Source organism: Dipodomys spectabilis, unplaced genomic scaffold (genome assembly GCF_019054845.1).
Source record: "Dipodomys spectabilis isolate Male_0828 unplaced genomic scaffold, ASM1905484v1 ptg000036l, whole genome shotgun sequence".
NCBI lineage: Eukaryota > Metazoa > Chordata > Mammalia > Rodentia > Heteromyidae > Dipodomys > Dipodomys spectabilis.
The window spans coordinates 1,119,365-1,146,111 of record NW_024870713.1 but is presented as its reverse complement, the minus strand read 5'-3'; the positions used below and the strand labels follow the sequence as shown (position 1 = coordinate 1,146,111).

The following is a 26,747-nucleotide window of genomic DNA, read 5'->3' as shown; positions in this document are numbered from 1 at the left end:
GCTATCTGCTCTATGCGGGTCCCACCTCCAAGGCTAACGAGTGCTGGTCAGTTGGGTCCTCAGCACAGCTGTGTGAGGCAGGTGTGATTGTGTCTGTCTTGCAGATGGAGATGCTGGGGCTTCAGGGAGGTTAAGTCACTTGTCCAGGCTCCCATAGCTGGAAGTGGCAGAGCAGGAATTCGAACCTCAAGAGTTTGACTTCTGAGCCCAGGTTCTCACTGAGTTGCCATATGTGTGTGTGTGTGTGTGTGTGTGTGTGTGTGTGTGCGTGTGCGCGTGTATGTGTGTGAAAATACTGTACAGAGGGGTTACAGTTACATAAGCAAGGTAATGAGTACATTTCCTATCAAGCATTGTGCCTACTCCTTTGTTTTCCCCTACCATCCCTTCCCTCCCACTTCCACAACTACACCTCCCCCCCCCTCCGCCTAAATTGTAAAATTCATTTTGATGCCATATCATCAGTGAGGATGCTGCTGCATCCCCTGTACCTTTCTCAGTGTTGTTTTTCTTTTCTTTTTTGTTTTTCTTTTGTTCGTCATGGGGCTTGAACTCAGCCTGGATGCTGCCCCTGGGCTCTTTTGCTCAAGGCTAGTACCACTTTGACCCACAGCGCCACTTCCGGTTTTTGAGTGGTTAATTGGAGATGAGTCTCATGGGGATTTTTCTGTCCAGGCTGGCTTAGAACTGCAGTCCTCAGATCTCAGCCTCCTGAGTAGCTGGGATTACAGGCACAAGCCACTGGCACCTGGCCCTGTGTTGTTTCTCTTCTCAGCATTCATCACTACTCTATAACTTGTTTATTGCCAATCTCCATCTTTCAAATACAGAGACTGGGATTTATTTTTTTGCTGTTCTTTTTTTGTTGATTTATTATTTACAATGCACCTAAAACTGTTCCTGGATTTACAGCTACTGGATAAATATACGTTCAATAAATAAATATGAATAGCATTAAGTAGTGGTGGTTTGTATGTTTCTATTGCACATTGAGAATTGAATAAAGCAGAAAGTAGTTCAGTAGTGAGTAGTGAGAACATTACAAAATGTTCCCAAAGTCTGGATTTGGCTTGGTAATGGTGGTCTATGTCTATAATCCTAGCTACTCAAGGGGCTGAGATTTAAGGATCACTGTTCAAAGCTAGCCTAGACAGGAAAGTCTGTGAGACTCTTATCTCCAAATAACCATCAAAAAGCCTGAAGTAGATAGGAAACAAAGGAGGAGGCTACAATGCTTGATAAGAAATGTACTCATTATCTTGCCCGTGTAATTGTAACCCCTCTGTACAGTATTTTCCCAATTTAAAAAAAAAAAAAAAAAAGCCTGAAGTAGAGCTGTGGCTCAAGTGGTAGAGTACTAACTAGCCTTGCATGAAAAAGCTCAGGACAACACCCAGGCTGAGTTCAAGCTCAGTATAGGCGTGCGCACACACACACACACACATTTAAAAGAAGGGTTAGCCCGGCACTGGTGGCTCACATCTATAATCCTAGCTACTCAGGATGCTGATATCTGAGGATGGCTGTTCAAAGTCAGCTAGGGCAGGAAAGTCCCCATGAGACTCTTACCTCCAATTAACCACCAGAAAACCAGAAGTGGTGCTGAGGCTCAAAGTGGTAGAGTACTAGCCTTGAGAAAAAGAGGTCAGGGACCTCAGAGCCATACCAAGGCTCTGAGTTCAAGCCCCATGACTGACATAAAAATAAATAAATACATACATACATACACACATACATACATACATACATACATACATACATACATAAGGGTTACATTGATTGAAGTTTGAGGTCTAGAAATTTTTCTTAAATAGCTATCAGCCCTGTCAGTTGGAGAACAGATTGTCGTGCTGCAGCTCATGCTACAGACTTTGGTTGTTTTTCACTCTGAAGATCAGATCAGTTGCTAAAACCAAACAGATTGGGGTATGTGGCATGCTCCATGCCACCCATGCCAACTCTGTCATATGAAGAGGCTTGGAGTTTAGGACAGTCCAGAGAGGAGGTAAAAGATACAAGGTCTGAGTCTATGAAGCTACCAGAGACACCCAGCAATGGACACCCAGCAATCCTGCTGCCAGGAATTTACTTCCAGGGAAACGACCACAAATGTGGGCTACAGACATGCATAGGAAAATACCTGAGATGTCCACAGTGCCATTATTCACAGAATGTCAAAGTGAAAGTCCAATAATAGGTGGAAGCAAAATAAATTATAGCACTGAGATGGATGTCTAGAGATATTTAACTACAGGAAAAGATGGCCATGATTTACTGTGAAAAGAATAATTACAAATTAAATGCCCAATTTAGAAGGACAGTGGCCAACATACCCATGAGTCTTATTGCTAATTTTTTAAATGATTTTTGTTCTTTGTTCTTTTCTACATTTTCCAGAAGAAGTACATTTTGAAATATGGTCAATATTATTTTTTAAAGTATATGTGTTGGAGTCTAAAAGAAAACGGAGTGTATCTGATCTCAAGTAGGTGCAGTGGAATTGCTGATGTCTAGGTCATCTTTGGCTTAGTTCTCATTTTCTTTATCTTTCAGGGCAGGAAAGCTTACTATTTTTGGATTTTTAATAGTAATTAGCAGGATATTTATGATAAAGCATGTAAAAACATTTCTCCTAATAAAATGTAAAAAAGTTGAAGAGTAATTTAAAAATGACATTTCAGGCCAGCTTTGGTATCTCACACTTGTAATCTTAGTTACACAGGAGGCTGGGATCTGAGGCTCCCACTTTGAAGCCAGTCCAAGTGAGAAAAGTTCGTGACACTCTTATCCAGAGGAGATTTCTTAGTAAGAAATTACTAATTTCACAGCAGTAGTAAGTAAGCAAGGATATAAAGACTAAAAGTGGTAGGCTTTTGATTTGGAAACAGTGTAAGTTATAGTATAAGACAGGACTAAGAGGGAGCCTGGAGCCCTGAGCTGAAAAAATGATCTAGAATCACCAAGTCTCAAGCAAAGCAAACTTAGAACCCCCTGATTAAGGGTTACACAATCTCAAGCAAAGCAAACTTAGAACCCCCTGATTAAGGGTTACACAATCTCAATATTACTTTAAAAAGTAATATTGACCAGATTTCAAAACGTACTTCTTCTGGAAAACATAGAAACGAACAAGGGTTACACATCTTTTGGGCTCAACCACCAGCTTTGCCACTCTGCTACTTCCTTGGCCAGGGCCAATAAAATAATGAGATCTTCTAGGCTCTTGACTAAACACAGATTCCAGGATGCAGAAGCAGGAGGAGAGAGGCTGGGCCTTGGCTATGCTAGCCAAGTAGTCTGTGGAAGATTTGGCTCATTCTCCCTGGTTCTTCCTATTAATCATGCTGCAACTCACAATGGGTGCTAGTAGCCTAGTCTTAGGTTCCCTGGCTGCGGCAACTTTCCACGGCTCCCTTCTGCACTATGGCCTCCACTCCAGCCCTACCTGTTGTGCTGCAGATAATGCTGCAGACTTTGATTGTTTGTCACACTGCAGGCCAGATCAGTTGCTAAAACCAAAGCAACCACACTTCAGCATCTTTCTATATGAATCCACATCTTCCCATTCTTATAGTGGAATGCCCAGGTCCCTCACAAGTAGGGTAAAGGTGGAGGTGATACCAGCTAGAGATAAGCAGCTGTTATCAGGATGCCCTTGCAGTGAGCCACAGACAGATGATGTCACTGGCAGTGCCCATAGAGATATCTTAGGCATACCATCTGGCTTTTCTTCTTCTCTGTTCAGTCACTCATTCTATTTTAATTTACAATAATAGAATTACAGCATGCTTACTTCTATCTGGACCCATTGCATGCCTGCCTTATCTTTAACTCTCCCAACCACACTTCAAGGTAGTTACAGTTATCTTAACGTGTGTGTGTGTGTGTGTGTGTGTATGTGTGTGCACATGTGCGTGTGTACTGGCACAAGGCTTGAACTCAAGGCTTAATTTTTTTTTCTTTCTTTCTTTTTTTCTTTTTCTTTTTTTTTGGGGGGGGTCCAGTTATGGGGCCTGAACTCTGGGCCTGGGCGCTGTCCCTCAGCTCTTCAGCTCAAGGCTAGTGCTCTACCACTTGAGCCACAGCGCCACTTCTGGCTTTTTTCTTTTTGCTTATGTGGTGCTGAGGAATCGAACCCAGGGCCTCAGGCATGCAAGGCAAGCGCTCTACCACTGAGCCACCTTTCCAGCCCCTTCTTTCTTTCTTTCTTTCTTTTTTTTGGTCAGTCGTGGGGCTTGAACTCTGGGCTTGGGTGCTATCCCTCAGCTCTTCAGCTCAAGATGAGCGCTCTACCACTTGAGCCACAACGCCACTTCCAGTTTTCTAGTGGTTTATTGGAGATAAGAGTCTCATGGGCTTTCCTTGCCTGGGCTGGCTTTGAACCCTGATCCTCAGATCTCAACCTCCTGAGTAGCTAGGATTACAGGCGTGAGCCACGGGCGCTCAGCTCTCAAGGCTTAGTTTCTGAAGGCTGATACTCTGCCACTTGAATCACACTGTACTTCCTAGTTCTCTTCAGTTTGTTAAAAATAAATAAAAGATGGTTTCAGAGAGGAGCTTGCCCAAGGTAACATAGCTAGGTAACAGTTTTTACTTAAGTTTGATTATCTTATAAATCTATTTTCTTTCTACTTCCTACTAAATTGATCTTCTACAAACCCATTCCTAGACAAAAATGCAGGAAACAGACAGAAAGAGGCACTTGCCAACTGGGGACACCTAGTCCCATGGCAGCTTCTTGTAGTTTATGGCTTGTCTTGAGAGAATGATCATGAAAGCCATGCTCCTGTGGCACCTCTAAGCCCACATGTTAACTAGTGCTTGGAAGTGCTTAGCAGTGGATCCGTTGCTGGCCTCCTGGTCAATTTGATGACCAAAATGCAGTGAGAGTGAATTGTCCATCATGGGCTTATCAACAATGAATGATTGACCCATCAAATAATAACAGTGAACTACTGGTTTTCTGCCAGTGATCTCTCTCTCTCTTTCTCTCTCTCTGTCTCTCTCTCTCACACACACACACATACATCTGACAATGTCTAAGGACATTTTTTTTTTTTTTTTTGGTCCGGTCGTGGGGCCTGAACTCTGGGCCTGGGCGCTGTCCCTCAGCTCTTCAGCTCAAGGCTAGCACTCTACCACTTAAGCCACAGCGCCACTTCCGGCTTTTTTCTTTTTGCTTATGTGGTGCTGAGGAATCGAACCCAGGGCCTCATGCATGCAAGGCAAGCGCTCTACCACTGAGCCACCTTCCCAGCCCTCTAAAGACATTTTTATTTAGGTTTTTCACAACTTTGCCATGCTACTGGAGTCTATCCATTGGATAAAGGTAGGGATGCTGTTATGCATCCTATAATGCATAGAACAACCCCACCAATAAAGGTTATTAGCCCAAAATATCAATAGTGCCTATCTTACTCTGAGTTTTTAATCAAAAGGGACTTGACCCAACTAGAGATGAACAATTGTTTTCTGTCTGGGAAATTGTTGCTAGGGTTTAAACTGTACAGATTTAGCTATGATTGGGTGTCCACATCCTGTTTGGCTATAAAGTGGGCATTGTATATTTTTTTCTAACTTCCTTTATTCAAGAGTGGCCTGTGGAATTTGCTTAGTCTCTCACTGGGTTAAAATCAGGAATAGAAAAATGTAACCTCTAAGAGGGAAAACAAAGAGAAAATTAGAAGTATGTGTAATAATAGAAGCTTGGATACAAATTTTAGTGTCAGGTATTCTTTCCTGTAAAGTTACATACCCTATTGTTCCCTACCTCCCAGCCTCCCAGGCCATTGATAGCCATAACCAGGCCACATGTAACTGCAGAGGCAGCACTTGGATTTGGATCCAGATGAATGAAACTTGAATGCTAACTCTTCTGATTACCTCCCTCTTGACCACTTTCTTTTAAGCTTTATCTTCTCCATCAGTAAAAGTGGACTATACCCCAACATCTCGCAGGGCTGCAGATATTTCATGGAGTAACCTATTGAATAGCCCAAGTGTGAGCTATATTTTCAACGTGATCTAAGTGCTCACCTAATGGTGATCACACACACAGCGTTTCTCCTCCAATGGGCCCAGGGGCTCTCTATTAAATTTCCCCCCATTACTGCTGCCTATGTAAAGCTCTTCCTGAGTGGTATTCTATTTTTTATGCTTCACAGGAGAAATAGTCTCCATATCATAAAACAAAATCATTGAACACAATTTATTTTACTTATGACCCCAAGGAGATTATTGCTTTCAAGAAGACATTGTGCCCCATTAAAATGAGAACGCTTAGGATGATGAAACAGGCAACATTGTTATAACTTTCCATTTTCCAAAGGATGAGCTCTTGGCTTTATCCAGTTTTTTCATGTCTGGCAGTAATTTTTCCACTTTATCCAGTCTCTTATTGCTCTGTAATTCTAGTCTGTTTTCATCTCTCCTTAAAAGGATGCTGGGTGATTTTATTTTTAAAATCAACAAATTTTTGAAGGTGATACAAGAGCTGAAAATAGAACCTGCCATCCTTTCTGTTAGGTTTTTAAAGAAGAGGCTGAATAAGAATAACACCACACACATGGTATTCAGGTAAGGGGTAGGTTTATTCATCGTTTCGGCTGGCACCAGCCATGTTGGCACTCTACGTGGCTGGGAAAGAGCACATCTGTCCCTTGGCTAGGTCTTATCTAGGGTAGAGGCCAGGAAAGGTGTGGCCACATTGAATCCAGATGTGACCTTAGTGGATGCAGATGTGACTTCTTCCAGGTGTGCTAGTTGCCTAGCTAACATAGGTACTGGGCAGAGACTTTGCTTCAAGGAGCAGACCTTACACTTGCCTTACAACCAGAGCTTCTGGTAGAAATGAGAAAGGTAGTTTGTATGCTATGTACATGTTGTTTATTAGCCTTCATCTAATGATCTCCAAACATTTCAGTAAAGAAGCACTTGTAGAACACATTCTCATATTTGCCCTCCACCCTGTTAGGGTGATTTTGAAGACAAACCATGTATTGTGATATGCTATATGTAAGTTCCCGAGAATAGAAACTCTTATAACTAAAGTCTCCACAAACACAGCAAGTCAGAGAATAGAAACAAACATGTTTTATCACTTAGGCCAGCTGAATCACATTTGGTTTTCCATCTCTGTTTAGTGAAAGGACTATCTGCCTTGAGGATGCTGCCACCCCAACAAATGCATATTATCTTTTGCTTTTAAGCCTGACCAACCATTCAGTTAAGAAGTGTCTCTCCTTGTTTCCCTGGCTTGCCATTGTTTCTTCCTGGTGCAATGGGATGGGAGCCAGCAGAGGTGGGTAAATGCTTAACAGTGAGGTGCCTTGCAAATGCGAGATAAAAAACCAGGAGTAAGAAGAGGTGAAGGCTGAAATGGATCAGGCATCTGACTTCTGCTCTCAGTGCTCTTAACCAGGGGTGAGCAAAGTCTAACTCATAGGCCAAAAGGAGTATGAGCAGCTGCCTGTTTTCGTAAATAGTTTTATTAGAACATCTCCACATAGGCATTTGTATGTGCATGGCTGATTTTGTGCTACAACAGAGTTGTGTAGTTGGGTCAGGGAGCATACAGCCCAGGAAGCCTACAAGATTTACCATCTGATTGTTCAGAACGATCATGTCTAACTACCAGGTTATCACTTGAAGGGTCAAAGGTAAAGACTTTAGGAATAAGAGTACACCAAGAAATAAATATCAAGGGCACTGCCTCAAGAATCTTTCAGGTGGAAAAGCAAAATAAACTGGCCTGAAAAGTTAGTGAGTGATACAACAGTTGCATGCACACATGAGTCAGCACAGTATAATTACCGTATATCATTTGAGGTAGATATCCATGTCCACATCGACCCCAGCACCTAAAGAGCTTTTATTTGCCTTGAAGACACACAGTGAATGTTGTAGCCCCAGAGCCTGGGCTCTTAGCCCTCAGCTGAGCGGCACAGCTGGTATGCACAGCATCCTCCCTGCACAAGCAGAGGCCATGTGAAATTGGTGGAATAGAGGGGTGCTGCCACCAGCCAACAGTCCGCTCTCACAAACCCCCATGTCCTAAGTCCACCTAAGATGCTGCTTGCTAATAAAAAAGGAATTGTAGAAATGTATATTATTTCCACTAATATATTGTTAATATATCTTGTTCCTTCCTCATTTCTTCATTCTCTCTCTTACACACACACACACACACACATCCTCCTTCAATCAAGATCATCCCTAGTCCTGGCCTATATACCTGGTTAAGTCTCAGAAGAATTAAAACATATTCTTACCTCACAATCTTTTTTTTGCAAGTAAGGGCTGAACCCTGACCCAATTTCCCAAATATTTACTGCAGAAAGCTTCTGGGACAAGTGGCCAATTCCCACTGCTCCCCTAGGAGAGCACTTGTTGGCACAGAAGTGAGCTGGAGCCACTCAGCCCCCAGGTGGGGGCTCTGGCAGCTGTGACCTGAAAACACCATCTTGGTTCTTCCTTCCCCAGCCCAGGACATCTGCAGAAAGCAGGAGGGGCCAAGCCCAGCTGCACATTGGCCTCTCTTTCTGTCAGGGTCCCTCTGCTAGTTTACTGCTATGTGAGTCTAAGATGTAGACATGGAGAAAGAAGGGTTTGAAATGGAAAGAACTGTGTAAAATCCAGAACAAATTCTGCTAAAACCACTGTACAGACTCATTTCAAGACTGCCGAATGTGCTGGTGATGTTTCTCGAAAGGGCAATCCCAGTGCCCCTGAAGGGTGAGGCACCCTCCCATGACACACACTTATTCCATCTTCCTCAGAGGAGGAAGGGACAGCTGGCTCAGCAACTTTATGCTTTGCATCTAGGCCAGTCATTTTGTCAGGAGCCCACGAGGTCATTGGGCTGCAAGGATCTTCCCCTGAGAGATGCCCAATGGCAGAGACATTTGCCATAAGACATAAGAGATATCTTATGGGTTGATTTGCCTCTTTCTTTTCCCCACTGAGTCATGTCATGGAGAAAAGAAGTCAACATTTAAAACAAAGAAACTGTCTTAGAATAACCTTGGCAGCTAGTCTTCAGAGAAATTGAGAAGCATATTCTTGTTTTCAAGTACAAAACTGATTGAGTCAAACTAGGATTAATACAAGGACTCCTTACGTGGTGCCAGGGAAGTTTCACAATCTCTCTGTACCCCTGAAGTAGTATCTTTAAGAGTATCTTAGTCCTTGTGAAAGTTAAAATGTGTTTGTGACTCTAAGTATCACTATGCCACAATACTGTGAGATATGTGAAATTTATGTAATCACCTAATTTCAATTAAAGAAAAAAAGTGAGAGAAGGGATGGGTTAAGAGAGATGGGTGACAATGTTGTCAGAAACTTTGTGCTTATATACTGTAGAATGAGAACTTCTTTGTACAACTACTTAAAGATAATTAAATTTTTTTTTTAAAAAAGAGTGTCTTAGTTTGAGTTCTTCTAGAAGCATATGGTGAGACAACATTTAAAGGACAGAGAGTATTCAGGGGGGTTACTCCAGAAAGCACTGGAAGGTATTATAGGTTGACTTGTATCCCCCTAACAATGTTGGTACTACTCCTCTGTATCTGTGAATATGACTTTGCAGATGATCGAGTTAAGGTGGGGTCATGAGGATGGCCTGTACAATATGACTGTGTCTTTACAAAACAAAGACACATGGACACAGAGACACACTCACAAAGAGAATACCGTTTGAAAATGAAAGCAGAAATTAAGGTGAAGTGTGTACAAGCCAAGATCACCAGCAAGCCACCAGAAGCCACAAACAGGCATAGAAGAGGATCTCCCTTGTGATCCTCAGAAGGAACCAGCCTTTCAATGACTTGATTTCAGATCCCATAAACCACTGGCTTGTAATATTTTATTACAGCATCCTCAAGAAACTGAACAATGCTGTGGTTTGAATACAGTTTGCCCTCTCTGAAAACTCATGTGAATGTGTAATCCCCATGTGAAGTATCAGAGACTAAATCTGACCACAGAATGCAAAGTGGGGTCTTTGGGAGAGGTAATGATTAGACAAAGTCACCAGGATGAAGGTCCCATAACTGAATATTGGTGGCTTTTTGGAAAGAGGGAGAGGGACCAGGACACACATACATGCACGCATGCACATGTGCACACACCTACACAGGTTCCTTGTTTCTTGCAACCCTTGGACCATTGCCAGCAAGAAGGACATTACCTGATGCATTCTCAACATTGGTCTAGAACCAAGAGAGAGAATAAGAATCAAGAGCATCTCTATTCTTTATAACTTACCCAGTCTGGACTGATACAGTAATAAAATAGGGAAACGAGGCAAGAAAGAGAAGGAGATCAGTAAAGAGAGTGTTATCAAGCTAGCTACGCCTAGTGATGACGAGGACAACATATCCTAGGAGCAATACGGAAGGGCTACCTCTGAGCTGCCATGAGTGAGGAGTAGCAGGTGGCCAGTTCATCACTGGCAGAGGATTGCTTTACAGGGCCTGCCAAAGGTGTGGGAGAGGTGCTTGGCTAGGCACTTACAATCTTCTGCCTCAGTGTCTTGTTTTCTTTTTCTTGGGTCCTTCTTCCCCCCTATAAACCTGACCCATTCCAATCCTACCTCCTTTTATCTCTTCAGCATGCCTCTGAGAACCCCCTCTCAGAGCCCTTGCATTTTGCACCTCTCAATTGGAATCTTTCTTGAACTCTATTCTGCAAACTACTTAATGAGTTTTCACTAGAAAAACAAATACCATGGGAGGAATCAATTTGTATGACTTTGGACACTGGTTAACCACATCTCCCTCCATTCCCTCTAGGATTAGGAAATGCATTACAAACAGAAGACTTCTGGAAAAGTCCTGACATTCAACAATAGCAAATAAAACCTTTGAGTGACCTTGAACTTGTGTTTCCAAGATGAAAGTCCTCTCTTTGTGCAGTAGGACATTAGAATCCTGCAGACGTTTGGGGAAGAGCATCTTTGGAATAAACCTCAGTGGGCACATTCTTCAGGAGTCGGGACAAGAAGAACAGCTGATCACAGCAGAGGGCAACATGGAGAGCTGGAGCAACCCCTCCTCACTTCCCTGACCACACTCTCCCCCAACTCACACAGGAAGATCCCACCGAAATGGGCGCCATGCTGGGTAACAAAGGCCGTATCACCAGGTTCTACCTTCCAGACTGAGCTTGAGGGTAAGGAAGGAGGTTCAGAAGCGGGAGGGGCTACCAAGAGCCACGGCGGGTGTTTCTGGGTTTCCTGGGTGGAACATCCTGTCCCCTCCACCAGATCTGTCCTTTTCTAACTCCTTTCTCCACATGGCAAATAAACTTCAACCCTTTCCCTCAAAGTTCCTAGCCAACATCAGAAGGAGCAATGAACCACTGACCACATGTCTGAGCTCATAGAGTTCTGTCTGGCCCCCTTGAGGAGACAAGATAGTCTGAGAGCAATGCACTTCAGGCTGCAGGTGCTCAGAAGCCAGCCTAACAGCTCGAAAGCTCCTGCTGCTAGCCATGTACCTCTAGGCCTTAGTTCCCCTCCTGTAAAAAATGGGGATATCAATAGAAGTGCCAAGGATGAATTGCCCTAATGCATGAATCACAACACCAACCTCTCGCCACAAATGCTGTTACAGCCACTCGTGCCACTTCATCAGAATCAGACATTTCCTTCTCTGCTTGATATTGTGTTCTGAGAGCAACAGCTGGGACCAACCACTGCAGTCCCTGACTTAAATAGAGCTTGATCAAAAACACAAAATTCCTATGTTCTGTGTTTTATTTCTCTCTATATAAAATATTCTGAAAATAAAGTGAATTCTTTCGGTATGTGTGTGCTGGTCCTGGGGCATGAACTCAGAGTCTGGGTGTTGTCCCTGAGGTTCTTTTGCTCAAGGCTAGCACTCTACCATTTGAGCCACAGCTCCACATCCAGCTCATGGACTTCGTGCCTGAGCTGGCTTTGAACTGTACTCCTCAGATCTCAGCCTCTTGTGTAGCTATGATTACAGGCATGAACCACCAGCACCCAGCTTGAAATACATTCTTAAATTTCACCCTCTTCACCAATAAGAAAATTACTTGTTGGGGAAGGGAGAGCAGTTCTAATTAATTTTAGTCTTCTTCCTAGGGCTTGGATCAGCAGGTCACTGATCAGTCACCATGGTACTGGACAGTCCTATCAAAATCAGAGATGCATTGACTTATTGGTACAGTAAGACATTATCTGTTCCTCTTTGCCAGTACAGGGGAGCCAGGACAAGGGATGGAAGTGTCAGGTAGAAGGGACCTCACAGAAAGCCTTTAAAGAGACCTGCTGAGACCTAACTATTAGTTCGCCCATCTTTATGAATCTCATGCATTGGAAGATAAAGATAAAGAAAGTCTGAGCAGATCTCTACAAAAGTATAACAAATCTGTCAATTCTAAAAAAATCTAATTAATGGAACTAAGTAAAAAAATGAGTCCTTATAATACTAAATAACTCACTAAGGCTTTCCCTTAAACAGCCCTCTTAAATATTGTTATAATATTCTCTTACACAAACTTCCCAAGGGCCTCATCCAGTGAGTGGAAGGATTCCTGTTACTCAGATGGTATTTTTAATGTACAATCATAATATCTTTTCTTAGTCTGGAAATATTAATAATACAAGGCACTTGAGTCACTGGTTTGCTTATCGAACTTTTAGGGAACATCTTTCAGGGGTGAGGAACTTTTCTTTGCCAAGCATTATTGGGGTATTTATAACATTATTCATGGACCATACAAAATTACCAGTACAAAAAATTAAAAATAAACAAATAAATTTAAAATTTAAAAGAAAAGAAAGCCAGGCACTAGTAGCCCATACCTGTAATCTAGCTACTCAGGAGGATGAGAACTGGAGATCATGGTATGAAGATAGCCAGGGTAGAAAAGTTCAAGTATCGTATCTCCAATTAAACAATAAAAAGCTGGAAGTAGAGGTATGGCTCAAGTGGTAGAGTGTTAGACAAGAGCTCAAAGCCATGAGTTCAAGCCCAAGAACTGGCTGGCGCTTATGCACCTTTGCCCTCCAGTAACCTGTTGCCCTGTGAGTAGGCAGTTAGCAGGGCCCATGGCACTACAGGGTAAAAAAATGGGGACAATGGAAATGTGCTCCTTAGAAGTGGAGTGACAAGAAAGGAAGCTCAGCTAGGTGCCAGTGGCTCAAGGTTATAATCCTAGCTAACTACTCAGAGGGTTGAGATCTGAGAATTCTGGTTCAAAGCCAGCTATGAAACTCATCTCCAATTAACCATCAAAAAGCAAGAAATGGAGCTGTGGTTCAAGTGGTAGAGCACTAGCTTTGAGTGAAAAAGCTCAGGGACAATGCCTAGGCCCTGAGTTTAAGAAAAAGCCCAAGAAGAAGGAAGGCTCTTCAGCAGTGTCAACAGCTTTCTTTTTGTTTGTTTGTTTGTTTCCATTTCCTGAAGTTCATTTCAATAAATATTATTTCATATGATCAGATGCACATAGACATTGTGCCTTTGTGTTCCCTCCTAAGAATCTCTCACTGCGGTGAATGTCTAGAGTCCTGTATAACTTAACATGATCTAGTGTATATTAGAGCTTGGCTTTCCTCACTTAACATGATTTGTTCTGGGTCCATCCATTTCCCTGCAAATGATATAATATTATTCTTTCTAATGGCTATGGATAATTCTATTTTATATAGGTGCCACAGTTTTTGGATTTTCTCATCTATTTTAGGGCATCTGGGCTGTTTCCATAACTTGGCTATTGTGAATAGTGCCTCAAGGAACATGGATGTATGTGCAAGTGTCTTTATGGTATCCTAGCTTGTGATGTTTAGTTTTTTGAGGAACATTTCTTTCCTTCTTTCTTTCTTTCTTTCTTTTTTTCTTTCTTTCTTTCTTTCTTTCTTTCTTTCTTTCTTTCTTTCTTTCTTTCTTTCTTTCTTTCTTTCTTTCTTTCTCTCTCTCTCTCTCTCTCTCTCTCTCTCTCTCTTTCTTTCTTTCTCTCTCTCTCTTCCTTCCTTTCTTTCTTTTTTGTTGGTCATGGGGCTTGAACTCTGGGCCTGGGCGCTGTCCCTCAGCTGTTCAGCTCAAGGAGAGCGCTCGACCACTTGAGCCACAGCGCCACTTCCGGTTTTCTAGTGGTTTATTGGAGATAGTTTCACGGAGGGCCGGGCGACGGTGGCTCACACCTGTAATCCTAGCTACTCAGGAGGATGAGATCTGAGGATCGAGGTTCAAAGTCCGTGAAACTCTTATCTCCAATAAACCATCAGAAAACTGGAAGTGGTGCTGTAGCTCAAGTGGTAGAGCACTAGCCTTGAGCTGAAAAGCTGAGGGACAGTGCTCAGGCCCAGAGTTCAAGCCCCCCAACTGACCAAAAAAAAAAAAGTCTCACGGAGTTTCCTGCCTGGGCTGGCTTTGAACCGTGATCCTCAGATCTCAGCCTCCTGAGTGGCTAGGATTACAGGCTTGAGCCACCGGTGCCTGGCCTGTCTGAGCATTTCTTATCTGTAAAGGTGACTCTGTCTTTCTGCACCCCCTGAAGTCATTGAAAGCCATCCCTTACCTATGACCATCATAGGTATGGCCTAGCCTGAGCCCTATGGGAAGGATGGCTAAGTAAACTTGTCTGGTTATCTGCAGCTATGTTTTGGTTGCCATTCCCACATAGGGACTCTCAGACATATCAGATATCAAATGGCTAGCATTGAAGCACCATTTACTTAGGAAAGAGCAGCTTAGTAGGCCATAAGACCAACAACTAGATCAAGAATCAAGAGCACTGTGTTCAAGTGCCAACTCTGCCACTTGCTTATTACATCGCAATTTCTTTTTTGGTTTGTCTCATTTCCTCTTGTTGTCTTATGCCACCCTTTCTACCCTGACAGTATCTAGAAGCAGAGCTTGGAGATCTCTATGGTCTTATTCCAGCTCACACATTCTGTGATTCTCTCTCTGCTATTTGTATCACTGAAGGGAAAACTCAGTGGCCACACCCCTACTCTCCATCTTAGATACAAGGTCACCACATTTGATGTGAGAGGTGCATTCCTGAAGACTTCGCAAAACCCAGGTTAATTGCTCATAGAAATAAATATATCAGAGTCATATTGTCCTAAATATGTCATTAAAGGGAGACATCAGGAGCTGGGAAGGTGGCTCAGTGGTAGAGCACTTGCTTTGCATGCATGAGGCCCTGGGTTCCATTCCTCAGCACCACATAAGCTAAAAGAAAAAAGCCGGAAGTGGCGCTGTGGCTCAACTGGTAGAGCGCTAGCCTTGAGCTGAAGAGCTGAGGGACAGCACCCAGGCCCAGAGTTCAGGCCCCATGACCGGACCCCAAAAAAATTAAATAAATAAAGGGAGACATCAATTAATTAATTAATTAATTAACTTAACTTACTTACTTACTGGCAATCCTGGAGCTTGAACTCAAGTTCTGGGCATTGTTCCTGAGCCTCTTTGTGCTCAACGTTAGTACTCTACTACTTGAGCCACAGTGCCATTTCTGGCTTTTCTGAGTAGTTTATTGGAGACAAGAGTCTCATGGATTTTTCTGTCTTAGCTGTCTTCAAACCATGATTCTCAGATCTCAGCTAAGATTATAGGCATGAGCCACCAGCACCTGGCTAACCTCAATTTTTTTTATATTACATTATTTCAAATTTTAAAAACTCAAAATCCCAATAATATGACAGATTGCTTATTCCTTCTGAAAAGATTGTTTTAACCTTCAAAGAGCAGAAAGGAAGGTGATAGGAAAGAAAGAAAATTACACAGGATTAAATTTGGTAGAAATAGAACAGGCTTTGAAGAGACTGATCAGGAAGTGTTCATAATCAAGCAAACCCTATAGTTCTAAATGAACCAGTAAATCAAGATTTTGTCAGTCATGTTGTATTAAATCTCATATGGTTGACCAATTGGGAAGTTATCTTTTTGTTTGGTTTTAAAATAAATTGCTCCAGGCTTGAATGCTACTGGAAAATGTTCAACCTCAAACTTGAAAACCGCTATGCTGCCAAATCCACTCTTTCTCCCTTTCATCTAGATCATTTTGTGTTCTTCAAAATGGCTGATAAGAATTTTCTGAGGACATTATAGATGGTAACTAAATCAGAAAGCAATTAGATCAACTTTAGGTCTGAGACTTTATGTTTAGAACTGTAACTAGAAAGAAATAATGATTTCAAAGAAATGATTTCCAAACAAACGATTTCAAGAAATTGACATAAAGATTTTTAAAAATTGCTTCCTAAATCTTTTCTTTGTTATTCTGCCTTAGCCTCCTTGGATTTACAAGCATTTGTGCTATGACTCTATTCACTACCCATTTCTAGTCTCTCCCTCTCCAACACAAGGCTATAAAGCTTTGAAAATTAGAGTCATCTGATCACCCCCATCGTAAAGAGCTATTCCCTGATGAGATGCTCCATTGAAATGGCCAGAGTTTGCTTTATATCAACCTCTCATGGAATTACGGATGGGCCATTTAACAATATAGCATTTGCACGGGCCAGGTGAGAGCTAGCCAAGATTTTTAAAGGGGATTTCACAGGCCAGGTCAGCGGGGAGATGGATGGGTGAGCAGTGGTTGATACAATTATTTGACTTTCTGAGATGTTCTTTTGAAGCCTCTATACTTAGTAGAAAGAAAAAGAATAATCCTCTTTGCCAACCTTTTGTAGTTCCATCTTTATTGTTCCCATTGGAACCCAAAGAAAATGGATAAGATTCATTTTGGCCAGAAAGCATTTGTGTATTTTATATAGGTTAAGGCTTTGATGCATTGATAGTTAAGTGAGAGAAAAGACAAAGATTGCTCTCTGCTCTGAGAAATCAAAGGAGGAATTTCTGAAGCTTTCTAGTCTAACTCAAAAACAGTCCTGGGTGGTATCCAATCCATGTATGCTTCCTTTGCTACTAAACTCAGCATGGAAATTAGCACAGGTCTGCAAAAGTGGTAAAATGAGACCAGACCACATAAAGAAGTGAGTTTGAAGGTAAATTCAGGCCTTGTAAAAACCAAGAACATGATTTCCGGAACCAAAAAAGTTTTCTTTTACTCGCAGATCATTGGTCATCCAATGCCCATCTATAAGAACTGCTTAGTGGGCTGGATGGGCCACCGATATGTAGGGTTGTTCGACTTGGGGGTCCAGGAGAGGAGCTTGGTGGCTCTTTATTCATTGAGTAGCTAGCCTGATGGTTTAAATGGTCAGATACTTCAAATATGTAGTTGTATAACCATCTTCATCACCACAGTTGGTTATCGGAAGCCACTTTGTTAGATTGCTTACAAAAAACAGAAGCACCAAAATGTATTTTGACCATTTTAGCCAAAACTATAGAATGACTGCTGTGGGAAGAAGAGGTGAGAATTTGGGGAGCTGTTAACAGTTTCTGTTGATGTGTAAGTGTTCCCGAAACTATTTATGCACTGGGCCACCCCATGAGAAAGGCTCACAATAGGGGAATATTTATGTTGGGTTTTTAACCCTGAGTTCTCAGAACAATAACTGAGAATAACTTTCCACCTTATTTTCTCACTTGAAAACAATAGTGGGTCTGGGAGATCCCCATATACCTGGGCTTAGTGTGAAGAGGTGGACAGGGTTTCCACAGGTGGGGGTGGGGTAGAGTCAACATTCTAAGTTTTGGGAAGAAAGATGCAAACAAGCAAAACCTCCAGACTTACCTACAGGACAGGCGAATTCTGAAGGGAATGGGCCTCGACCAAGTTAAATAAGTCTATGAAGCTGTGGGAAAAACACTCTCGCTTCTCCAAGATCTTAGAGATTCTAGGTTGGACATTTGTTTTCTTGTTTCTCTTCTCCACAGAAACCTTAGAATGTACTCAGTGACATCTTAGCCCCACTGTTCACCTACCATGATTACTCTGAGGCTCTGAGCTTAAGTGACATTTGCCCTTCCTTCTTAAACTCTCTTAAACACACGTACCATGCAACAAGGCCACTCACTGATGCCCAAAAAATACATACCTGGAGACATCAGCACACATCTGTTGGCATATAGGTAAGCATACCCAGGGACCACACACACCAACATATGAATTTCTGCATGTACCCACAGCAAACCACACACACAAACTACATCACACACACACACACACACACACACACACACACACACACACACACAAAGGCATATACAGAGCAAGAGGAAAAACACTGTGGCAGGCATCTTCAACAGCCCTTACACTAAGCTATAGCCTATGGAACTTGGGCTCAGTGGCCTTCTCCTGGCAGAAGGCTGCTCCTTCATCTGCCTTTTGCAGCAAGAAGTCAGCTACAATCTCCATTCCTCATTTCCATCCTATCTTTTCTACTCCCCGCTGCCCCTTCCTCTAATTCTGTGCCATTTCTTCTCAGTCCACGTAGAGATCTGAGATCAGACAGGTCTGATTGAGGACTGCCAGTCACGCTACATATTAGAGCCAGTACCATTTTGTATGATGAGGAACTGGTGAAACATAGGCATGTGCACCTAATTTTCTAGGCTCTAAAGCAAAAGAAAAGGGAGTTGTTTGCGCTTAAATGGTGATGTTGGTGTTAGTATACATTCCAAGCTGAGCCGAACATACTAGCCAAAGTAAAACATCTATAGCTCATTCATTCATTGTTCCTGAAAATACTCTGCTGAAGTCTGAACTCTTGCCTTTGCCCCATCTGTCCTTCTTGACTAGCCACTCTTGGAGGGGCTCTGCAATGCTTTGGGCATTTTTGCCCTGCATTCATACTTTCTTACGATGCTTTGTTTCATCCACAGCAAAAAGATTTGCACTCCCTGAGCCCAACCTAGATGGCAATTGACATAACTAATTTAAATTGATTTAGATGTTTGCCATTTAAATGCAGTTTTCTTACTTCTTGGAAATTTAGTAAAAAAAACAAATATGTAATAGTATATTATTCCTCTAGTGAATCTCATACTTATAAAACTTTGCACCCTGACGAAGACACACACACACACACACACACACACACACACACACACACACATTTTTTGAGGGGTCCAGTTGTAGAATCTGAACTCTGGGCCTGGGCTCTGTCCCTCAGCTCTTTAGCTCAAGGCTAGTGCTCTACCACTTGAGCCACAGCGCCACTTCCGGCTTTTTTCTTTTTGCTTATGTGGTGCTGAGGAATCAAACCCAGGGCCTCATGCATGCAAGGCAAGCACTCTACCACTGAGCCACCTTCCTAGCCCAGAAGACATATTTTTAACAAACAGATTTATTATAGACAGTTGTTCAGGCCCAACCCTCTCAAATATGTTTTTTTTTAATTTTATTTATTACAACATCTTAGGCAGAATTGGTGGAATTGTATACCTGCACATATAAGAATAAATTTCAACTTTCTCAAGTAAAGCTCTAAAATACATACATTTATCAAGAATAAAATGGAAAGCATGAGTTAAACAAGTTTTGGAGAAATATAAGTTCAGAGAAAAAGAGTTCTTTATTAATGACCCAATAGTCATATGCAGCAGAGAAAAAAGTATGATGGCACATTTATATATTCAGCATCAAAAATATTATTTAGTACTTCAAATATTGAAAGGAACATAGGATTAATTGCTTCCACAAGGGAAGACCTTAAAAGTCTGCTGTAGAATTCAGTCATTAGACATATCCATGCATAGCCATGAAGAAGAATCTCATAGAGTAGCCAAGGAGAGCATTTGAGAGTGTATATGTGACCTAAGGAGAGAAATATGTTTCAGGCTTCTTCCTATCCTTGAGCAACATCATCAAATGTCTAGGAATCATTGTCCTCACTTATAAAAAAAGAATTCTACTATTTTTTTCTGCTACTTGCCGTGATGGCCATGAGAGTCAGAAAGCACTCAGCAAATAGAAAGAGCACTGCGGTGTGGGCAGAATCCTACCTGTCCTTTGTCTAATTCTTTTTATTTATTTTCCACCTATTATCCTCCTGATCCTGAAAATCTATTGCTGAGTAACACCAATTCTAACAGACAAGCAAAGTGAGCACTGGAAATTCCTAACATTTCCACCACTCCAGTATGGCTGTCTCAAGAAGCGATTTTCTCCCTCACCAATATAGTCCTCCAAAAAATATACAATTGGTTTCTAAGAAAATATTACACTTCACCCATAGATTTTTTTTTAACCAGGACCTCTCCCCCAGGCCCAAGCTAAAATGTTTAAAATCTATGATAAGATAGTAGGCCAGATGAATAGAAGCATTTAAAGTGGCAGAGAAGAAAGAACTTACTATTCCAAATTCTGAGAGTCAGTATCAGCAAGGTGAAGGTGGGAGGAAGGTAGAGGGTTAGATAATTTGATATTAAAAACCTAGTAAGTTCACCACCACAGATCATTTATTTTGTTGCTGAAAGGGATATTCAATCTTCTTGTCATTTTTCATCTCACAGATGAGAAGACTAAAGACCAGATATTTCTGTCCAAGTTTACAGGTAATTGAGTGACTGAGAAAGAAAAAGAAAGCATGCTTGTCTAGTGCTTGTGCTTTACTGTGTAGAGAAATGCCATTTTCCTATTCTGAAGATTGGGAAACTGAGGTACACAAGATAATACAATGGCTTTCCAAGCACCTGTGTTGCACAGGCACTTCTGAATGGTAGCTCTACTCTACAATGCCCTGCATTTAGGTACTACTGCCGCCATCTTACAAAAGCAGATGAGCCTCTGAGGGGCAACGCAGCACCCGGCAATGGCCATGGATAAGCCCTTCTACCTGCATTGCCTCTGTCTTTCTCAACATATAGCCTGTCCCAGAGAAGACCCACACACTTGCAGATGCTCAGAGAATCAGAAAATCACTTTCTTTCTTCAATAGCATTACTTTTAATAGGAATTTGGAGTGGTGTGAAATACTCCTGTGAAATGCTCATTTACATTAATCCATTCTTTCAATTGTCAGTGCTGGATTTGCCCAAGGAATTAATGAGAGTTCTATATGTAAAGATTTTTCTGTATAATTAACTGTTACGATAGGCACTAGAAAGAGTATAAATGTTCAAGAATAAGGAAATAGTGAAGAAAACAGGGCGCATATACTCTGTAAAGTTTACATAGCAATTGAAATAATCATGTAAAGCAATGCTTAAAATATTAAGAAGAAAAGCATATGAAACTTTTTATGATTAAAATGTAAAAAGATATGAATGCACTAGCAAAAATGTTGGAATAGAACATAAAGAAGCAAATATTAAGTCATTGGGCTGGCTTGTTATGGATTCTTTAAAAAATTAACAAATTATTTTATAATATTTTTATTAAAATATCTCAAATTAAGAGAGTATAAAAGTAAGAGCTGCCTGGACTCTTTATTTAGTAATCTAGATCCAATTTGACTATCATGGCTAGATAGGTATCTTGCTAACCATACATATTTTATTTCTACATTTCAAGGCAGTTAGGTGATTGCATACTGTGGTTTCTGCTATAATACACACTTTTCTTTTTTGGCATCTTTTATTAGTTAGTGAACAATCTCTAATGGTGACTTCTTATTTTCTCCTTTTCCCTAATCAGAGAAATTTTATGTTTGAGATATAATGTTAGCTCAATTATGTGAAATTATCTTTTTGCAGTTCTAAAAGGAACAAATAGTGGAATTTCATGTGGTTAAGCAAAAAAAATTAATAATGGCAGGCTTTCATCTTAAGCTGACCTCACCAATCACTTTGAACCATTTATTCACCTTTGTCAGTTTAATTCCTAATTATTGTTTAGTTTTCTTTTTTTCCAAATACATTGTTTAATATTGCTATCTAGAAGTAAGCTTCAAATAATGCCAATACAGTAGACCCAAAAACGATACAGAAATATCTACATTTCCTTCATTCACCCGTCTTTTAATTCATGCACCAAGCATTTATTGATATTCATTGTGCAGTGATTCTCTTCTAGGTACAGATCTAAACTTAAAGAAACATCTGAGAGCAAGACAGACATATCCTTTTTCTCAGAGATCTACGTTGGTTTTTAGACTGAGACATGACTAGTGCAGTTAGTGACTAAAAGTAGTTTAATTAATTGGTCAAATGATTTTAATTATTTTTACTATATTGACTGAATGTTCAAGTAGATTAAATATACAATCCTTTTAATGTGAATAAGAACTAGCTTTGGCTTAAACAATATTAAAAAATCTATTTTGAGCTCTTTCTGGAATTTATATTTTCAGTTAATGTAAGACACACACACACACACAAAAAGATTCCCGAAATACATGTCTGGGTTCCCTTTGGAGACTCATTTCTTCCAAATAAAATGTAAGACATAGTGCTGGGTATCTTTATAGCAAATAAAAATTAAATCTGATTTAAAAAATAATACAAAAGCAGCCAGGCTCTTGTGGCTTATGCCTATAATAATCCTAGTTAGTCAGGAGGCTCAGATTTGATGATCACACTTCAATGCCAGGAAAGTCCATGAGACTCTTACCTCCAATTAACCACCAAAAAGCCAGAAGTGAAGCTGTGGCTCAAGTGGTAGAATGCTAACCTTGAGCACAAAAAGCAAAGGGACAGTGAGTGCGCAGGCTCTTAGTTCAAGCCCCTGAACCAGCACACAAAAAAAGGCAAACAAACAAACAAACAAATAAACTCCAAAGACCATAAAAGCAAAAAATAAAAGGAATCAGAAGTGAATATTGTAGCGTGCACTTACAGTACCTAAGGTAGAGCATCCCAGAACTTTCTGCAACACCAAAGACCATAAAAGCAGAAAATAAAAGGAATCAGAAGTGAATATTGTAGCGTGCACTCACAGTACCTAAGGTAGAGCATCCCAGAACTTTCTGCATGTGTTTGTCAGCATCTTGCTGGTTTTTAGACCAGCAAGTCTCAGAAGGGCCACAGTAGGAGAATCAAGCAGCATGTTAGAAATGCAGAGCCAGGCTGCTAGAGGTTGAAAATAAACCAATGTGAAAACACCACTTATTAAAAACCTTGTACCTGCATAATTTAAAAGCATCTCCTTCACCTCTCTATTTTCCAGCAGTTTCAACAAAGATTTAGTGTTTGTGTCTTTAAAAATTCTCAGTCTTAATCTGGAAGGCTACACTGATCAAGGACCAATAAGTATGTTTTGTTTCTAGTTTTCTCCCCGCTTCACTATTATACATTTTATTTTTTCCAGGCATATTTCTACTTTGGGGGAATACTCACCCACACGAGACTCAAAAAAATTATAATGGTGGATGTAATGTTTATCCTATGTCCATTCCAAGCTTTGAACCTCAGTCTCCATTGGGCCCACCACTGGGATCAGGCCTGTGTTTTCTGGGTTGGGTGGGTGTGCCCAGAACTTAGAACAGGGATGAGCTAGATATTAGCCGATAGAGGAAATAGCCATTGCTACTTAATAACATAATCAAGAGAAAACTGAGAATCCTAGCCATGAGTTTTTATCTCCTCTTCTAGTTTTACAAAAATTCAGTTCAAGATGTACTAATAGTAATATTGAATTCAACATCCACTTATTGTTTGTATAAGATATATACATCTGTATCTATATTGTCATCTATCATCTATCTTTCTATCTATACACACACACACACACACACACACACACACACACACACACACACCCTTACCTGTGGCACATTACATTCTCTTTCTATCCTCACATCTCTACAAAGGAAGTAATACTCCCCTTACTAGACAGGCAAGACATCTAAGGACCACAGAGGTTCAGTAATTTGTCCAAGGTTGCATATCTAGCAAGTATCTTCCAAAATGCATAACTTAATGACAGAGAAACCTTTTCTTATGTAGAAAGGACAAAGACCATGCTGACCACTAGGTGCACAGGGAATTAGAGACACTAAGGGTTCACAGGCTAAAGTATTCTTGCCACTAGCTATGCTATCTTTGTTTCTTCCAGCCCCATGAAGAAGAAACCACCTTGGCAGACATATAAGCTAACTAAGGCCATCACTGGTGTTGATCCCAAGTATCTGGGCTTTTCCAAAGAAAAGCTAACAGGAAAGACCTACATTTGTTTTTTTTTAAGTTAATATAAAAAAAAAACAAAAAAGAAAATGGAGATGACCTTGACGGCTGTTCTCTGGACAGTCTTTGCCCAGCAGACAGGAAGACGGCTCCTTTCAGGTAGCTGGGCACATGGGTCTCCCATCTTAGAGGCCCCTCAAGTCTTTCCCTTGCCTTATTTCACTTTGTTTTGTGCTAGGACAGTTTTTAAACTTTTGCCTATTAGCTTTATCTAAAATGTTTTAAAAAGAAAAATTCTCATCTCCACAGAAGCCACACATGGCACAAAGTACAAAGTCCAGTGGACCTGAAGTTTTGTCCCATACTGTGGAAACAGCCATGTTTCTCCTGTCCTCTGTGTGGGGTTTTGTTTCATAGACTGCACTTGGCGGCCATTACCACCCAGCAGCCACTCCTCTGTGCTTTGCCTCTACTGCAACCCCAGAGCCTGATGCAAACGGACCAGTGAGGAACTGCAAGAAAACACCCACGTTTAAATGATGTCCCTCAGGCAATCTCCCAAGCCTGAGGTCAGGGGCTATTGCTCCCAAGGTCTCCATAAAGCCCTGAATCCCAGGCTGTGAGGGATCTTTGTCCCCTGCCCAGGAGTATAGCCTACTTTGCACTCACTCTGGTCCCCTGACCCCACAGCACCATTCATAGTGTGACTCATACCCACCAAGGCCTTTCTGAGAAGAGAGCTACAAGCTTATAGAAAACCCCACGATTACCAAACCCATGGAACCACCAAGAGAGGTGCTAGCCCAGGGCTCTGCATATTCCTCATCAGGAACAACCTCCTGGCAGGAAGAGAAATGTGTTAATGGCCTAGCTGAGCTGTAAGGTAGAGCTTGAAAGATTGTTCATGGCTTCAAATTGTTCTTTAGCTTCAAATACATCTCATCCCTTGTGATGCAAAAGCATCATAACACCAGTGCATTCTGTGTTCCTTTTACGTATTCTCCTCTCCAGAGTCTAGCTAGAAAACATGGTGGAAGCTAACCCATGTAGAAAATCAAGCCTCCATGAACTGGAACGAGGTGTAGAGCAAGTTCTCTTCTGGGGTGGTTATTGTTTGTGGTGGTGACTGGACTCTTCTCATGGGTTTCCTACATTCGATAAGCATCTCTGCCTTTCTGCTCAGTAGCAGAGCCGCCTATGGCAAGGGATAATGGGTGAGTTGCTGAGGCAGGGATGGGTGTGTCATAGGGTAGCCCTTTGCCATGGCTCAGGGGCAGCCATGACAGGCTGAGCCAAGACATTGGACCCTATGGGCCAGAAGGTGGTAAAACGAGTGCTTTGCGGAAGGCTGCAAACGTGGTACTTCCTCTTCAAGTCACTTCCCTCCTTCCTCAACCCTACTTAGTCACTGTCCTGGCAGTGTTTCAGGCCAAGGAGGCCCCAGGCTAGAACCAGCAAAATGTTCTTTGTTGACAAAGGAGAAAGGAAAGGATCAGAGTGATGGTGATAGTGAGCGGGTGGAGGAAGACCTAGCAACTGGAAAAATGTCACACAAAATACAGCCTAACTGACATATTCGGATCCAGCTTCTGTTAAGCACTCTGCTTCTCCATGCTTGCCTGCCTCCATTGCTCTTTTCCTTCCTTTCTCCTGACCTTCCTTATGAAGGACTGCCCCTCTTCCTTTATCACTGGAAAATGTATACGTGGGTGCCCATGCTGTCAAACGGCTAGTTTTGAATCCGTGCCCAGCTTGGCTGTCACGGAGCAGATTCCTGCATTAGGCCAGATCCCTCCTTGCCAAGTAGCCAATACTTGGGAAGGATAGAACTCAAAGGAGATACCAGCTCCTCCACAACTCCTCACTACCTCTGAATGATCTTTGCAACACTCCTCAGCCCCAAAATAGACATCAGCCTTACCTGTACTGGAGAACTGTGTCTGCATTATGGCCACCAGAACAAGTATCTTCCACTTCATCTTGCCCTTCTCCCAGGACTGTGCCAAGATGCCGAAGCCAAGACAACTATGGATAGGACAATGGAGAAGAAAGGAGGCTGTGAAGGAGTCTCTGCTGGCTTTGTTCTGATGCTGCCTCTCCAGGAAGTGGAGGACCATGGGCCTTTGAGAAAGCACCTTCTAAGAGCACTGAGAAACTCGCACTCCCCCTTTTGGTTCCTAGGCAGGAAGCTCTGGAGGTTTGAGGGTTTAGGGCGTGAGTGTATGTCTCCAATGATCTGAACCTTATTTTTCTCTCATTTGATCATTATGTCTCTCTCTTTGTTTTTCTTGTTGAAATCTTGCCTAATATTTCCCCATTTCTTATTTTGATCAACACAGTCAGTTCCTAGGCAAATGCAAGTTTTCAATGCTAAGAACAATTTTCTTAGACCCTCAAATAGTTTTTGGAAATTGACAAAAATGATAGAGGTCTGAATTCAGTCAGGCTAAATCCTTGGAATGCAGTGACATCTTCACCTACCACCTACTTGTTGTGTGGCCTTGAGTAAGTCATTCAACACATTAAGATGCATTCTGCTCATAAACTGATTTGTTAAATGGCAATCCATTTGTACAGCTACTTAAATATAATAAAATGTAATATTAAAATACAAACTATCAAAAAGTGAAAAGATAATCCACAGAGTGAAAAGAAAATATTTGTTGATAAGAAATGTACTTGTTTGGGCTGGGAAGGTGGCTCAGTGGTAGAGTGCTTGCCTTGCATGCATGAGGCCCTAGGTTTGATTCCTCAGCACCACATAATCAAAAAGAAAAAAGCCAGAAGTGGCGCTATGGC

At 41.6% G+C, this 26,747-nt stretch overlaps 1 protein-coding gene across 2 annotated transcripts in view; it reads right to left on the bottom strand.

Annotated features, from left to right (window-relative positions):
* Positions 1-26,100, bottom strand: part of Cd247 (CD247 molecule) — a 76,573-nt gene extending 50,473 nt beyond the window's left edge. For both annotated transcript variants that reach the window (XM_042677381.1, XM_042677382.1), the window contains exon 1: positions 25,870-26,100. In XM_042677381.1, the coding sequence (XP_042533315.1) occupies positions 25,870-26,065 (196 nt within the window). In that variant the 5' untranslated portion in view covers positions 26,066-26,100. The remainder of the gene's footprint in view (positions 1-25,869) is intronic.
* Positions 26,101-26,747: the final 647 nt, after the last annotated feature.